Source organism: Salmo salar, chromosome 10 (genome assembly GCF_965601325.2).
Source record: "Salmo salar chromosome 10, fSalSal1, whole genome shotgun sequence".
Lineage (NCBI taxonomy): Eukaryota > Metazoa > Chordata > Actinopteri > Salmoniformes > Salmonidae > Salmo > Salmo salar.
In genome coordinates, this window is record NC_138300.1 from 84,356,417 (window position 1) to 84,372,908 (window position 16,492).

A 16,492-nucleotide genomic window follows, 5' to 3' on the forward strand; every position below is an offset into this window, starting at 1 on the left:
ACAGACTTTTAAGATACATACATGAAGGTAAAGAGCTCCAGGCCAAATACGTTTTGCACCTACACTATATATTCAAAAGTATGTGGACACTCCTTCAAACTAGTGGATTCGGCTATTTCAGACACACCCTTTGCTATAAAATCAAGCACACAGCCACGTAATCTCCATATGAAAACATTGGCAGTAGAATGACCTTACTGAAAAGCTCAGTGACTTTCAACAGGGCACCGTCATTGGATGCCACCTTTCAAACAAGTCTGTTCATAAACTTTCTGCTCTGGTAGAGCTGCCCCGGTCAACTGTAAGTGCTGTTATTGTGAAGTGGAATTGGTAGGCCACACAAGCTCACAGAACGGGACCGCCGTGCTAAAGCGTGTAGCGAGTAAAAATTGTCTGTCCTCGGTTGCAACACACAATACCGAGTTCCAAACTGCCTCTGGAAGCAACGTCAGCACGATAACTGTTAGTCGGGAGCTTCATGAAATGGGTTTCCATGGCCGAGTAGCCGCACACAAGCCTAAGATCACCATGCACAATGCCAAGCGTTGGCTGGAGTGGTGTAAAGCTCACTGCCATTGGACTCAGGAGAGGTGGAAACTCGTTCTCTGGAGTGATGAATCACGCTGCACCATCTGGCAGTCCAACGGACAAATCTGGGTTTGGCGGATGCCAGGAGAACGCTACCTGCCCGAATGCGTAGTGCTAACTGTAAAGTTTGGTGGTGGAGGAATAGTGGTCTGGGGCTTATTTTCATGGTTTGGGCCCCTTAGTTCCAGTGAAGGGAAATCTTCATGTTACAGCATACAATGACATTCTAGACGATTCTGTGCTTCCAACTTTGTGGCAACAGTTTGGGGAAGGCCCTTTCCTGTTTCAGCATGACAATGCCCCTGTGCACAAAGTGAGATCCATACAGAAAGAGTTTGTCAAGATTGGTGTGGAAGAACTTGACTGGCCTGCTCAGAGACCTGACCTCAACCCCATAGAACACCTTTGGGATTAATTGAAACATTGACTGGGAGCCAGGCCTGATCGCCTATCATCAGTGCCGACCTCACTAATGCTCTTGTGGCTGAATGGATGCAAGTCCCCGCAACAATGTTCCAACATCTAGTGGAAAGCCTTCCCAGAAGAGTGTTATAGCAGCAAAGGGGGACCAACTCCATATTAATGCCCATGATTTTGGAATGAGATGTTCTACGAGCAGGTGTCCACATACTTTTGGTTGTGTGGTGTATACAAGATGCTGGGGGTTTTCTGTCCTCAGGCAGTTGGTTCTAAGCACAGCTGTATGTTAAACAGTGCTAGCATAAATGGTGCGAGAGCTTTCCCGTTGGTTCTAAGCATAGCTTTATGTTAAAGTAAGTACTGCAGTGTTAGCCTATATGGTGAGAGAGCCTTTCATACTATATTCCCCTGTATTGTGCCTTTCCTCCTCTAACCGCTTGTCATCAGCCACAGAGAGACCAGCTGACTGGCATTCAGCACTGAAGGATGTGGCTTTTACAGTCTGTCTAAAGTCAACAGACGTGTCCACATACGCCCACTGACCGTCATTGAACACGCACTATACTAAGCTAGCTAGCTAGCTAGCCGCTACAAAGGCTACAATTGGTAGCTCCGGACACGTTGCCTGTGTTTGGGAATTGTTTTTTTACGTGTGACTGAGTAAGCTAAGCATTCTTCTTACCCATGACATGTGTGTTTCCCACATGCATTTTTCTATCTTCAGTGTTTATTTCTGTATGAAAAGATCCTGCCACTGAAGGAGAGAAATGGGTTATTTGGACTGGTCAGTACCTTTCTGTCCCCTTATCTGTTATTCCTGCTGCATGTGATAAGGTGGATGTGATGTGGAGCTGTGAGGAAAACAACAGAGGGCAGGCAGACAGCTCCAGCAGTACAGTGCTTTGGACCGGCCCACGTGTAACCTAGAAATAAGGAAACAGGAAACATAGTCGTCCTCCAATCTTACCTTCTTCCTCTCAGGCTGAGGGTCTTGCTGTGTGCAGCTGGCTGTCACACTGGACCATGCGCTGGGTGAAGCGGAATGACAGGTAGTCATGTGTTTACACTGGGTCCCTCAATATAACAGACCTGTCAGAGAACTGCACAGAGCCTGGTTGTAACTCCAGGCTGGGGGCTCTATCAATTTGAGGAGTTCTTAGTATAAAGAGGTCTCTAAAAAAAGAATCCTTCATTATAACACACCAATGCAAGAAGGCACACACACACACACACACACACACACACACACACAAACAGACACATACACACGCACACTCGTGCAATACACTGTAATTAAATAAGGCGGGGTAATTATTGTTTTAGCAGGGTTTGTTTTTATGTATTCAGTCGAGTATTCCACCCTACATTATGGGTTGATAGTGCTATAATAAAACACAGCCTCTTCCTACCGTAATAGACAGGTGTTGATACCTGCCCGTGGGTCTTTTTGTTCTCCTATATTTCTGTGTTGGTTTCTCCTCTGGTTTAGAATAGGGATGGGGGGGACTCAACACAGTAGAGCAGTGTTTCAACTGGAAAATGTGTTAGCTGTGGGGGACAGTTAGTGGTAGTGGGGGGGTTTAAGGGGGGGTGTCCCCCTTTTTTGGGGGTGTTCTGGGGTCCTCCCCCCCAAAACAAAATATGTACAAGTACTAAAAAGCTTGGTTCTGGTGACTTTTTAAAATCAAAAACTCAAATAAACCATCTAAAATATAATTTCCACCCCCAGAAATGAGCTCAAGAACGTATCGGTAAAATTATTATAGTATACAGTCTGCAATTTAAGGTTGAGTGTTGCAATAGAAACACAACAGAGACCTTTCTGAAATAAAAAAGTTTATCTTGACAAAATGAACAGAGGAACATTTGACTGAACATGAATTGAGCCCACTAATTCATGTTCATCACAAAAGGAGAGTGTTGGAAATGTCTTTTCAGGTTCTGACAAAAACCTTGTTCTAACAGCCTTTGTCAGAGCACTTTATTCTTCTGGGCCTTTGGAAAAAGATTTCCAACGCCCTCCTGTAATTGAGCTCCTTGATGGGGGGGGGGGGGGGGGGGGGGTTGATGGAGAGCCGGCTAGATGCTCTCCCTGCAGTCTGTTTCTCAAGTCTGTTTAGACCTGCAATAACAGAAAGAAAAATAAGAGAAGGGAGAGGGACAAAGAGAATCCATCTACTTTCACATTTAAATGTTCTTACTCGTTTCATTGCAGAGAAGTCCCACTCACAATTAACAGAAGTCACTGGTATAGTCAGGGGTAGACTGCCCCCACTCATCAAACTGCGAGGCCAGCTTTATCATTACCGTCAGCTGGTCCAACCCCTGAAATACAGGTGTTTATCCTCTCACTAGAGGACGCAGCCTGAGGTCCCAACACACCCCAGAATCTCCAAGGGTTGAACCCTTTGGTCTAGGCTGTCCTGGACCAACAAGATATGGATCCATGACCTAATGAGTTTCTCCAACACACATGATGTAACATTGGTTTCATCACAGCATTTGAAAACACATGTTTTTACCTCCTCTCTGAACCAAGCCCAGAACTGCTCCCAGGTCTTGGTCATCTCCACCTGGCCTCTCCCTCTCCTCCTTCTCCTTGATGTTGAATGCGCCCACACCCTTTGGGTCATCGAGGTCCTGGTGGAGTTGGCTCAGAAATAAACACATAATGCTGTACAGACTAAATATGCACATTTTGTGTTTAGCCCTTAGCCCTTAGCTAGCTAACGTTAGTCAAACAAACAAGCTAACGTACCTTTCTTGCAATTTCTCACGCAGGAGCACTCTGAGGTGATTCAAGTGAATTGTGTTTCGCGCCGCAGAGCTTCTGTATTGAGCACTGGTCACAGGCGCACCGTTTTTCTTGGATTGCAGGCTGCCTGCAACAGCTCACAGAGCTAAATAACCTTCAGAACTGTGTTGAACCCAGAATGGATTATCTAGTTACTAAGAAAAGAGAATGTGCTTTACAGAAGTTTATTGAAACTATGTTTGGTAGAAATATATTATGTTTCTTTTGGTGTAGGGGCAATGATTCTGCCGTGGCGCAGCGCCACACTTAAATGAACGCAGAGAAAACTGCAGTAGAGTATCGTAATATAATCTTTGCCGATTTTATATTGATACTGTGACTCCACAGTATCGGTATGTGAAATACAAAAAAACCAACTTTTTTTTTAGCTAACTTTAGCTAGCGCTAGTCAGTTATAACTATAGGTTATCCTCCATCTTCTTTTTAAATGTTTTAAAGAGTGTGCCAACATGTTTTGAGCACTTTTATCCCCAAAACTGATTTCCTCATGCTCTCTCTTGTCTTTCTGCCGCAGACATATACAGAGAAATATGTTTGGAACATTGAATCACAATCAAATCGCAGTACTGAATTGCAATACATATAGAATCGTAATACATATCGTATCAGCACCTATGTATTGTGATAATATCGTATCATGAGGTCCCTGGCATTTCCCAGCCCTAGTTTAGAGAGGAGGTCATTTTCTTTGCCATTCTGTTGCAAGCTCTAAAAATGTAAACTAAGTTAAACCTATGTCAATCAAACTATGTGGCTCAAATGTACAGTATAACTGTATTTCCATTTGTCTGTCTTTTTCCAGGGTGAGTGTCTTCTGACAGTGCAGCTGGGTGATGAAGATCATTTGGAGGATGAGGAGGATGTAGAGTTCTACCTGCTGTTTGCTGGCACCAACCAGAGGCACCTGACCAGCACCTTGAGGATCAGCCATGTCACCCTGCAGGCCGTGTGCCCAGGTAAGTCCCACAATGCACCACAGTGCGTAAAGGTCCCAAACATTCCATTGAACAGGCCAATGGAAAGTGCAGTAGTACTGCCACACTGCAGGCCGTCTGTCTTCACAATACTTAGAGTCGTATTGTATCCGTTGCCACACTGTACACCACACATGGCTACTCAAGCTCACACAATCCCACACACCCGCAGCCCAATGACTTACCATACCACCAGGAGTCCTGGGAATATGACAGACTAATAATTCACTCTGAGACAGTCAAACACACACTGCACTTATGGCTAGAGACCTCTAATTGCTGTTGATGTTCGGAGACATTCCATCTTAATGTAACGGATGTCGGAAGTGGAGGAAAACCTGACAAGGCTTTAGAGAAGTAAACACAGATACATTCAGCTCCTGAAAGCCTTGCCCCGAGCGTGCGTGCATATTGACCCTAGACACCTGTATAAGGACATGCATTTCCACTCCTTTCCTTTAGTATTAAACAGAATGGAATAACTCAATCCTAATCTCTAAAATCCCTTTTCCCAAAGTAGTAAACACACCATAGCCTAATAAATACCTCCACAAGCCTTGCTATCATCAGTCAGCCTTACAGTGTGTGTCCGCGTGCTTGGCCAATCCAGTAAGCCATTTTCCCCCAATGTCGGGATACCTTATCTAGCCTATCTACAGTACTGTTCATCCCTGCTGTCGCAGCGCTAAATTAGGTAGAACTGGATGTGCTGCAGACTGTTTAAAGTTTTCCCTCTGTGTGGTTTAGTGGCTATTATGTCATCTACATAATATAAAATGACCTCACAGCGTAGCTACGGTACATTTCTTCATCCTGTGGAAAGAGCCACAGCAACAGCAACCGTGTCGTTGACTCGTTGACATACACAAAACTCCGTGGCTCAGTGCGGTGCCAGACAATTAGGGAAGACGCGGCGTGAAAGTGAAATAAACGTCTGTGTGTTCTGACAGATGGACGGCTAGTTGACGGAGAGGGTCCTAATGAGGCCGGAGGAGGGGAACAGAGCGGGGTGGAAGATTCCAGTGGAATGGCTCCATGTGCGTCCCAAATGGCACCCTATTCTCTATTTACAGTGGTGCACTACTTTTGACCACGGCCCACAGTATAGGCAGTATGGTGGTGTTTGGGACAATCTGACTGTAACACATGCCACTGTGCAGCAGCAGCTTCTTGGCACGGCCTGTGTAATCAATCCAGTGTAAGAACACAAAGGATTTTGGCCAGTGCATCAAGACCTTCAAATGAAGAAGAGCTTCAGAAAGCTCTGTCATCTTCCTCAGGTGCACTTCTGTCTCCCTCACAGAGCTCTGCCAGCGCCGGTGGTCCCGGTTCTTGTTATAGTGAAACTGATGGTTGCTAGGACGTTTTTATCAACAGGAATTAAACATTGACAATTTTTTTTTTTTACCCCACGGGACAGTCAGACGAGATAGATGGGGTTTTAAACAACATTCTGGTGCTGGACAGTGGTACTGGTTGTGTGTTTGTCCGTTTGTCTGTGTGGCAGATCCGTTTGGATTAACCAAGTCTTCTATAGTTACACGAACGCATGCGCACGCACACACATACACGTATATGCGCGCGCACGCACACACCATTCTTCATGGGCAAATAGAGAGAATGTACATGGATTTTCAGCTAATGATGTGTGCTTTTTGCTTCCACTGAAATGGGACGAACCTCTTGGCAGCTGACACAGGAATGTTGCCTTTGTTTATGACTGCTTCTCTTCTACATGTACACCACTCTCCCAGTCCTTGGAAATACATTGTCACAATGTGAGAACTTTGCTCCATAATTATATCTGTCTCAGTCTGGTCATTGGTAGTAAAGCATGTTGTCATCCACCGGGTGTTTATGTCTAGGCAGCCTTACCAGAAGATGCCCTAGAGATAAATCCAAAATATATTTTTGTCCGACAGAAAAGTTGTTTTTATATATAACCCCGGCTTCAGTTATCACCCTGATCACCCTGCATGGTCCGTGTAAAAACATGGCTGACATGTGGCATATTGATGATGGCGTGATGGCTGCCCCAGCTCGGATTTATCTGTGTTTGTGTTGTGTGCATGGACGTCAGCAGAGCCATGAATAGGAGTGGGTGGGCCTCCTGAATGTTTGCGTGCTGTCCCCCCTGTCCTGTGTCATGACTAATATGAGCTGTCAATAAAATAAGGCTCTCACATGGCCTTTTGCTGTGGAGTCCATTCATTTTCAGAACAGGGAGGGACATAGTAAAGGAACAGAACAGTACATCATGTCACTAGGCCATGTTTTAACCCTTTACACTCGTGGGAATTGGCCACTGGGAATGGATAGGGCTACATGGAAATGTTTCGTACAGAAGAAATAGGAAAAGCATAACCATGATAGCAATTGAACGTTTGGGAAAATGATTAGACCAAAGTTGAGGACACAACAGTTCACCTGACAAGAGTGAATCCAAACATTACACTGTTGATTTTATGTGCATTTTACATTTACTGTACTTTTCGCCACATTCTGAAAATACTCTGGATACATTCAGTTACACGATACGACTATTCCTGGAAAATGTGGGGTAAGTTAAACATAAGATGAAGAAATGCTAAGGGTTTGAGTGAGAGGACTAACTGGTGTCACCAAGGGGCCACACCTCTCCAAAGTGTGCACAGATCCAAAGTCATTTCAATGCACTTTGTGACTCAAAATAGAGTCTTCAACTACAGTATAAGGTGCCTATTTTTTTTAGCTCTCCTAGCTGTGCTGTTGAGAAACTAGAGCAAGCACACTTGCCACGGTTTTGTTTGGAACACAGCCCTGCATCACACAATCACTGTTGTTTACACAATCCAAAAAATGGCCCATTATAAATGTTCTATTGCCAACATGACTGGCTAAGTTCTAAAATACGATATTAGTGTTAGGCTTTCACAGGGCAATTCAGAGAAACAGATCGTACTGTTGGTGCGCATGGAAAGGAGTGCTGTGCATTCAGGTGGTTGTTTTCTTCGCAGTAGACAAACAGGCTCATTATGTTCAGGACAACCCGGGGTATGACGCCATGTCATCTTGTAACTGTTCATCAAACAGTGATCATAAACGTCGACACTGTATATGACATGAGTTTTATGATATGGAAATGTGAAGTGTTTGGCTTGCTCGTATGACATCAAAGCAGTATTTATTATAATCCTCACCGTCTCATCTTTCAGAATACATCGAGTGCTCTTAATTTACAGCATTTCCCTCACTCAGACAACAAAACATTTGCAAAAGTTGCCCAATTACCGGGAGGGATTTTCAAGCCGTATACGGGTACGAGTGTAAAAGGCTAGACACTTTTCATAGATGCTAACAGGTTTTGATGGTTATTACGCCTGTTTGTGATACCTGTAGCTAATGGATATTCCTCTGATTGTGAGAATAGCATATTTACCTGTTGGTTCACAGGCTTCTTCAATAATACACCTTTAAATATAATTAAAATGGTCTGTTTAAAGGTCCACTGGGAGGGAGGGTAGATTCATGTTTGTCCACTCTGAAACCTGTTGACACCAGCCAAGTTATTTGGGCAAGCTAAGTGGTATTTCGCCTGCTCTGTCACTTCTACCCGTACTTAAACGCTGAATGTTTCCTTTTCATTCCACTGGTGTTTTTTTTAAACTATTCATTATCAAAGAGGGTTTCATGTTTGGACCTTGAGCATCTTAGCAACCGGAGAGGTCACAGAAATCTCACGGCAGCATTGCAGCGGGACAGTAGAGCTTATGCCTCTTTTTTCTAGGCTCAACTGAGCTGTCTAGGCCGATACACACTGTAAACTCACGCTGTAAACTCACGCTGTAAACTCACACTGTAAACTCACACTGTAAAGTATTTTAGCATGTCTGAAGCATGTGTATGTACAGTAAAAGACAGGTCCCTCAGCCCATGTTTGTATGTAAAAAGTAAATTAACCCGTTCTCTCTTCCTTCTCTTTCCTAGCCCATGACTGCTCTGAGTCGGTGCAGGTCACGCTGTGCTTGGCGCGGCCCGGCGGCTCCGTGGATCCCGTGGCTGAGGAGCGCTTCCAGTTCGTCCAGGACCTGGCCTTCGACATGGCCCAGTTCCTGGTGAGCGCTGCGGGGCAGGCCGACGGTCTGGAGGGGGCGCTGCTGCTGGACGAGTGCCAGATCCCGCTGCAGGAGTGTGAGCGGCTGGACGACAGCCTCTCCCTGGCCCTTAGACACCTGGCCCTTAGACACCTGGCCCTTAGACACCTGGCCCTGCCCCAGGGATGGAGCGTCCTGGGTACCAACCTGGACAACAGCATAGGTGAGTAGGGATAGGGCCTCAGCTTTGTGCGTCACCGTGCACCTATTTGTGAGTGCTTCTCACGGTGTGGTCTGCTTTATTCGCTCTTAATGTGTCTGTAGATTTCATACAGTATGTGCTGCTGTGTTCGGTTCACGCCTCAGTGAGGTAATTAAGTAGACTGAGAAACATTTGTTCCTGTCCTCCTGAGCTGAGAGATGATTTGGCCGGGTTCCCGTTCTACTGAATGAGCAGTAGAGCGCGCCCACCGGGTGGTTCACTAACGATACTCCAGCTCCGCCTCCCGGGCATAAAATCTGCTCCAGCCACTCACGGCCTCCGGAGAAAGAGCCGGTCGTGGTAACGACCAATCAGAGGTCACTTTGTTGCCTTGTGTTATTATTTGGGGGGGGGCTCTGACATTTCAATCCCACTGCAGTGATTCTGTTAATTGGCACACAGGAATCCTGCCAGTGAGAGGAGTGAGAGTCTGACCAGAGAGGTCTGCCCTAGTGAGGAGAGGAAGGGCTCTGTCTGAGAGAGGGAGGTTGCCATCATGCCCCAGTGTCCCCTGGGATAGCTCCAGTCCTCCCTCCTGATGTTCTTGGCTGGGCTCTCCGGCTGAGTTTAGATCCACTTTATTTCCTCCTCTGTGTTTCTGTTTTCTGCTCCTATTGGGTCGTCATAAGTCAGGAACGCAATGTCAGATATGCTAAAAACAAACATTCCCACCCAATGAAGAAGTGGGCAGTAACCAACAGTGTTTATTTGGTCTATTAACCAGAGCCTGGGACTTGTTCTGGAGCTCAAAGGGGATTGTTGGGATACATGTCGGGGGCTCTGGTCACAGCTGACTGATGCTTGTTACATTTGGAGCCTGTACGCCTGTTCTTGTCAGTAGAGTGTTAGTGTGCTCTCTCCTCTCTTTCTCCCCCCCTCTCTCTCTCTACCTCTCTCTCTCACTTTCTCTCTCTCTCTCTCACTTTCTCTCTCTCGCTCTCTCTCGCTCTGCACCGGGAATTAAAGACTGTATGAATTAAGTTTCATACAGTCACGGTAGAGGTCATGAACCCACTTGAGGCAGACCAGACAGACAGGCAGCACATTCAGCCACTTGAAAGATCGGTTGGAATGTATGGCTCTATAGAGCCATTTAATAGTACAGGACCCATAGGTCATCATGAAAGCTATAGGCTCCTGCAGGTCATTTGGAACACCAAATTGAAGGAAACAGATTTGAACAGGACATTTCTGTTTTCCTTGAGGCATTGTTTTCACTAGACCTTTCCGTATACCACTGCTTACCAATTCTAACCCATCGTCTATAGTTGATTAAGAATGTAAATGCTGGGCTGATTTGATAGTTACAGTAATACTAAATCAGGCCATATGCAGGACTGTTCAGTCATCTTTGCCTCAGGTCCCCTTTGAGTAGTCTGTTGTTGAAACATACGGTCTCATTCCAACTCACTGAAATCTAGAGCCCACATGCTTTTTATGCATGTCTGCGTCTAGGCGTCTACTGTCTTTGTATTTTGCTTTGACTGATGACAGATTGGCATACTAACAGAATGTGTTTAATGCTTTAATGTTAGTTACACATCGTGCACGCTGTCAGAATGTGGAGGACGGAGGCCCAGCTGAGCCACTGACGGTTGTTATGGCGAGCAGATGTCCTGTTGTGGTGTTACCATGTGCCTCTGTCAGGCATAGATAAGAGGAACACAAAGAATGCTGAGCTTAAAGACTGAGAGTGCCCCTCCCCCAGCCTTTTTTAATGGATTTTTTATCCTATCGGCCTCTTTAAAGGACTACTTGATCTTGGCCTCTCAGTGAAAGATATATCCTATTAAACCTTTTGGGATCTGTCGTATCTGAATGACGTCTGTCCCTTTTGCTCAGGGATTGAGCTTGTAAGAGCTCAGTGATTTGGCAGAGATATCTGCCCAGCAACAATGTACAGAACTAGCCAACAATGTATGGCGAGCTAGAAACACCTGTCAGATTGACTGGTTTATATGTTTCAAGTGGTTCTGGGCCTGACGTGCACTCAGAAGAAAGCACTGCAGTCCTTTATGAGGTGGGACATGTGACTCTGCCTATTTCCTCTGTGCTTCGCATCTCCTCCAGTTCCACTGTTACCCAAGGCCCCTGATAATATTTGATTCCAAAACTCTCTGATATTTGAAAAGGGGGGGGGGGACGGAGGTATCTGTTAGAATAGATGATGATCCTGCAGCCAGGTTAAATTCCTCTCCCCTACGGTTGAGTGGGCCAGCTGTGTAATGCCTTCTCCAGCCCTGGCATTTCCTGAAGCTGGTCCCGGGTACCTAGACGACAAGCGGTGAGCCCTGGAACTAGTGGGCCTTAGGTCCAGAGGCTCTCTCTCTCTACTGGCTCTGCTGGCACTGCCCGGCCCCAGTGCCCAGCCCCAGCCAACAACTCATTCTGGTTGAAATAAAGCACAGAGGGCCATTATTATCATGAAAAAATGCAGTAAAACTCCTAAAGGCATATTTTATCCCTTGTCACATCGACTGCCAACACTCCAAATGCCAACAGAGGATCTGCTAGCATTCCAGCGCTTCGCGTAGCAGTTATACTGAGGGTTTGTGGGAGAGAAGCAGCCATGAGAATCCAGCGCTGGTGGAAAATCTGATTTGATATGGTCTCTCCCTACTCCTGTAAGTGGTTGTTGGAGTGAATACGCTGAATCGTACCATAGAATGTGGCTGACAGAGAGGAAATGGCGGCCCAAGCTCATATTGTTTCCGTGTTTCTACAAATCAGATGCACTGAACTGAGTCTAGTAGAGGTCAGGACAAGGGTTGATTTTCCATTTCACATTGGATAGTTTCCCATCAATGTTGCAAACCAGCTAACCTGCCATTGTATGCACGTTTTGTATTGTATTGAGTATGTCTGTCAGTGTGATGCAATAGAGTACGTGTTTCTTCTTTTACGTCCTTTTTCTCTGACAGCATTTCACAGGAAAATGAGACAAGAAAACCTTCTCCTCTGGTCTGCTCTGATGTGCAGCAGTCATTCAAATGATCTGCTTCAAACATAGACTCCTGGTGTCAGACCTGGTGCAAACGGTGTTAAATTAGCACCCTCAGCTCCGCTACGACCTAATCCCCAACTCCTCAGTACCGGGTTACGTTTCTAGTAGGACTCCTTTTTGTGCAACACCTCTTTTTATGAGGGCTCCAAATTGGTTTGTTGAATTCCCAGTGGGCCGTTGAAACCAGGGCAGTCTCTTTCCCAGCCTCTCATTAACCAAACTAGAACAATCCTCCCACTGTGTGTCCTCGTACTGCTGGGATAGTAATGGCGACCGCCCGGTCGACAAGGCTCTCTGCTCTCAGAATAGAGCCTTCTGTAACATTGCAGATCATCTCCTAATACACCATTGTGAGTAGTCTTGCGTTGGGAGAAAGTCTCCATACGACTTAATTACCCACAGTGAAATGGAACTGTAGCTGTATGGTTTGTAGTAAAAGACACCTCCATGTCAGACCTTCCTGCTGGTTCAGTGTGTATTGAAGCAGACGCTCAGCAGTCTGACAAGTGGGAGGGGTGAGAGGGAAATAGAGGGCGGGGTTATTAGACACATGACTCAGAGAGGACGGTGGGTCACACAGGTTAGGAGGGCGGGACTCTGACAGGGCTATCACTTCAGGCTTATAGCAAAGGTGGGAGGAGTTAGGGAGAGGGGAGAGAGGGAGGCGCTCGGCCCGTGCATGCCTGCAAATGCACTTAGGGATTTACACGTGAACATACTGCACTGCCAAACAGGTTACTGATCACACAGTGGCAGAGTAAACACGTCGGCTATTAAGCAGAAGCTGGAGTGTTGTTGGATTTGTGTCGTGTTCTAGTGAGAGGACTGGAAGTGTTGACCGTCGCTGAGCCCAGTGTAAACCTCCCTCCCTCCCTCCCTCCCTCCCTGTCGTGTCCAGCTGAGCCCGGTCCACACGAGACCCTCCTGCACTTTGCGGCTCGGCGCGGGCTGCGAAAGGTGGCCTTGTTCCTGCTCCAGCAGCCAGGAGGCAGAGAGGCTCTCAGACTGCCCAACAAGCAGGGCTCTACACCAGTCAGCGTGGCAGAGAAGAGGGGCCACGACCAGCTACAGCAGCTCTTCACCGGGTAAGTTCTCACCTGGGTCCCATCCTATATACTTCACACAGGGCCTACATATGAACAACCTTTACTACAGTAGTGATAACCTTCAGATGCACGATTATTATGCTTCTATAGGAGTAAGCTAGCTAGCCAGTCATTTCTACTACCTCTGGGAGGTGTGAAAGAAAAGCAGAACCTGTTAAAGAAACCGTGTTTTCATCATATATTCTTCTGTTTTCAGAATGTTATCTGTGAATGAAATGCACAACCCCTCTCCACAGCGTTTAATTGCTCTCAACGTCGTCACGTCGTTAGGTAGCTCGTCGTCGCCCTTTTCGTTAACACATACCCTTGCATTCCTGCAGATGAATAGGCAAGAATTTCAAGCGAGCTCATTAGGATTTGGGATCCAAACCAGCGAGAGGTGTCTTTATGTAACCGTGGGAATGGGAACGTCTCTGGTTAGTTAGGAGCTGGGGATGTTGAAATGTGTTTGGGGAACACAGAGACAAGCAGACAGACCAAGTATGAACTCTGCAGCTTCGCCCCGGACTGCTGTTGTCAGCACAGAGTCCAACGCTATATGCACTTTGTTAAGTACGTCAAGCCAGACCAGTATGGGTCGTCTTCCTGGGACAAAAGTCACAAAATGTACATAGCTGGCGCCTCACGATGGCATACATTTGAGGTCCGTTTTTAAAAATTTGTACCGTTTTATAATCAGGAGGGAATGTTAACGTGTTAGATGACAGCTCATATGCTACTCTGTGTTCTCACAGGCTGAACCAGCTGTATGGGATTGGTTACATGTGCTCACACATCTGAGCTATAAAATAACACGAGAAAAAAAAAATTGGCCAGCCAACATTTTGGTTTCAAAACTAGACCAATGTTAACTCAGCAGCCCCAGTAGGTTACTTCCCCCAAACACAGATGACAGATTTACCACTGAAAAAGTCGTAGTGAAGATGGTGGGAAACAGTGGTTTCATGGAACTACCATACAAACTGCATTTCCAGTTTATATTATAGAGATAATTTGCTCCCAGCTACAGCCTCAACTAGCACCTCACCAAACGAGTTTGCTTACCTGCTTACCATCAGTGTCGTCCGTGACACAGTGGTGATTTGTTCTCCATCTGAGCGCATACGGTTGACCTCATTACAGAGTTCACCAGAGGTCACTTATCTCTCTCTATGACATTGAGGTTCAGATGTCACCAGTCCCAGACAGGGATGTGCTGGACCTGCATGGACCAGTAGTGACCGGGTCATAGGGACACTCTCAGGCCCCAACACCGCATCGTGTCTCTCTGTCTGCGTCACACAGACTGCTTTGTTGTCCCCTGGGTCAACGGTCTCTGTCGGGTCTCTTTCGGGCCTGGTTTGGTGGAGGCTGTGACACCCGATCACCGTCGGAGAGAGAGAGAGCAGCACTGGCGGGAGCTCCTCAGAGGCACTGTGTGTGTTACAGAGGAGAACAAAGCAACTGTTTTCACTAGACTAGACCAGAGATTTCTCCTTACCTACTCTTCCTCGTCTGAGTGTAACAGTTACACCAGTCAAATAGACACCAACCCATGTTTATCTCACTAATGTTGCTTGGTGTAGTTGGGGAGGCTGTTGTTCGGTGTAGTTTTCGGGAGTGTTGTGGAAAGATTCCTGAAATGAGTTAAGCTGGGAGTGGAGAGATTGAGTCACCTGGCTTCTGACGTTGAATGCTCTGAGACAGGATTAGTTCAGGTCAGGGACAGCCGGCTGTTTATTTGGCACAGGAGAACAGTTAGGTGTCATGGCTGAATCCCAACAGCATAGTTGTGTACATTCCACCCGCTGGCTGTAGGAATAAGCTGGTTAGGTCATATACCATTAACAAAGGAAAAAAAGCCCCAACATTTATAGTACAGTTATCTTCATGGCAACTGTGTGTTGTTAAAAGCTCTCTCCCCTGGCTCCCGAGATTGAGGCTGGGTCCTGGCTGCATTCAGGTTCCCTGCTTAGGTCCCACAACGTGGCTCTGTTCTGTTCTTCCCCCGTGCCGTGTCCTGCCTTTCATTCCCCAGTGAATGATGTTAGGGGGTTGCCATGGAGACCCATTCAGCCCTGTGCTGGCACCGAGCGCCAAGAGACAGGTGAGAACAGCCTCTGATCTCATCGCTCCTGCAGACCAAGGCTCAAATACTATTTGTAACCATTGAGTTTTTGCTCTAGCCTGATTGGAGTGGGATATGGAGCAGGGTTTTGGAACTATTCTATTGGTCCGTTAAGCCAGGCAAGCTCAGTCAAGCACAGAATAAAGTATTGGAAATGTTTTGAAATAGTATTTGAACCCAGGTCTGCACTCCTGTCCCAGGGGCTGCATGGGGCTGGGGCTAGAGGGGGACGATCTTACCCATCCATTCCATCAGATTGTTTTGGTTTCGTGTCCTTCTCACCGGAGCTTTCCAGTGGTGACATCATCACCCCTGAGTCGATTGGAGTCATTTCCACTCATTGTGAGAGAGTAGAACAGATGACTCAGCCCAGGCAGAGAGAGACTCACACCCAGAGCCAGCTCAACAGGACAATACACTACTAAAATCCCTCCCAGGATTTAGCCATTACAAGAGGCATTTAGAATAAGTCCATGCAGGAAATGTAATTTTAGCACAGCTATGTTTGATCTCTTTTCTTTGTTTTTTGTTCCTCTTTGTAACTCAGTAGAACTGGTTTCACTGGTGGAGGAGATTAGAAAGGGAGAAGTGGTGTTTACTTTTTCAATTCCACCGATATCATAGAATAATTCATTAAATACCAGTTCTCTGATTGAGATAGAAGTAGCAATGAAGCTGACCAGTTTGGTGGTGAGGTCGGCGGTGGAATGGTGAAAGGTTGGTCTCCGGTGCCTACCCTGGGGATGAACCTGTGGGTCACAATAGCTGATATAATATGGGCGTAGGTAGTGCTGCTGAATGCTGAGTCAGTGCTGAGTGCTTTGGCTACCTCTGCTCTGACGAGGTGTGTTCTGTTTGTGTTGAGCAGGGTTGAGACCTCGCCGGACACCTGGATAAAGGCAGAGGAGAGGCAGTGTTACCCAGGAGGCCGAGCGCTGCAGCACCACCCTAGACTGAACACCTACACCCTGACGGTGGACACGGTGCCAGGGAAAACTCCGCCCAGCTTGCAGGGAGAGGTGGAGGAGCTACAGAAACTCATCCGCTCACACAGAGACAACAAGGTGAGCTATAGAACTCTGCATTTAACTCCGTCTGCTTCCAACTCTGTCTGCTGTCTCATTTTGTTGCTTTGAACTATGA

At 46.5% G+C, this 16,492-nt stretch overlaps 1 protein-coding gene across 8 annotated transcripts in view; it reads left to right on the forward strand.

Annotated features, from left to right (window-relative positions):
* Positions 1–16,492, forward strand: part of akap13b (A-kinase anchoring protein 13b) — a 97,418-nt gene that overhangs the window by 27,919 nt on the left and 53,007 nt on the right. For all 8 annotated transcript variants that reach the window (XM_014124442.3, XM_014124440.3, XM_014124441.3 and 5 more), the window contains exons 3-6: positions 4,626–4,779; positions 8,764–9,093; positions 13,035–13,221; positions 16,218–16,413. In XM_014124442.3, coding sequence (XP_013979917.3) covers positions 4,626–4,779; positions 8,764–9,093; positions 13,035–13,221; positions 16,218–16,413 — 867 coding nt within the window. The remainder of the gene's footprint in view (positions 1–4,625; positions 4,780–8,763; positions 9,094–13,034; positions 13,222–16,217; positions 16,414–16,492) is intronic.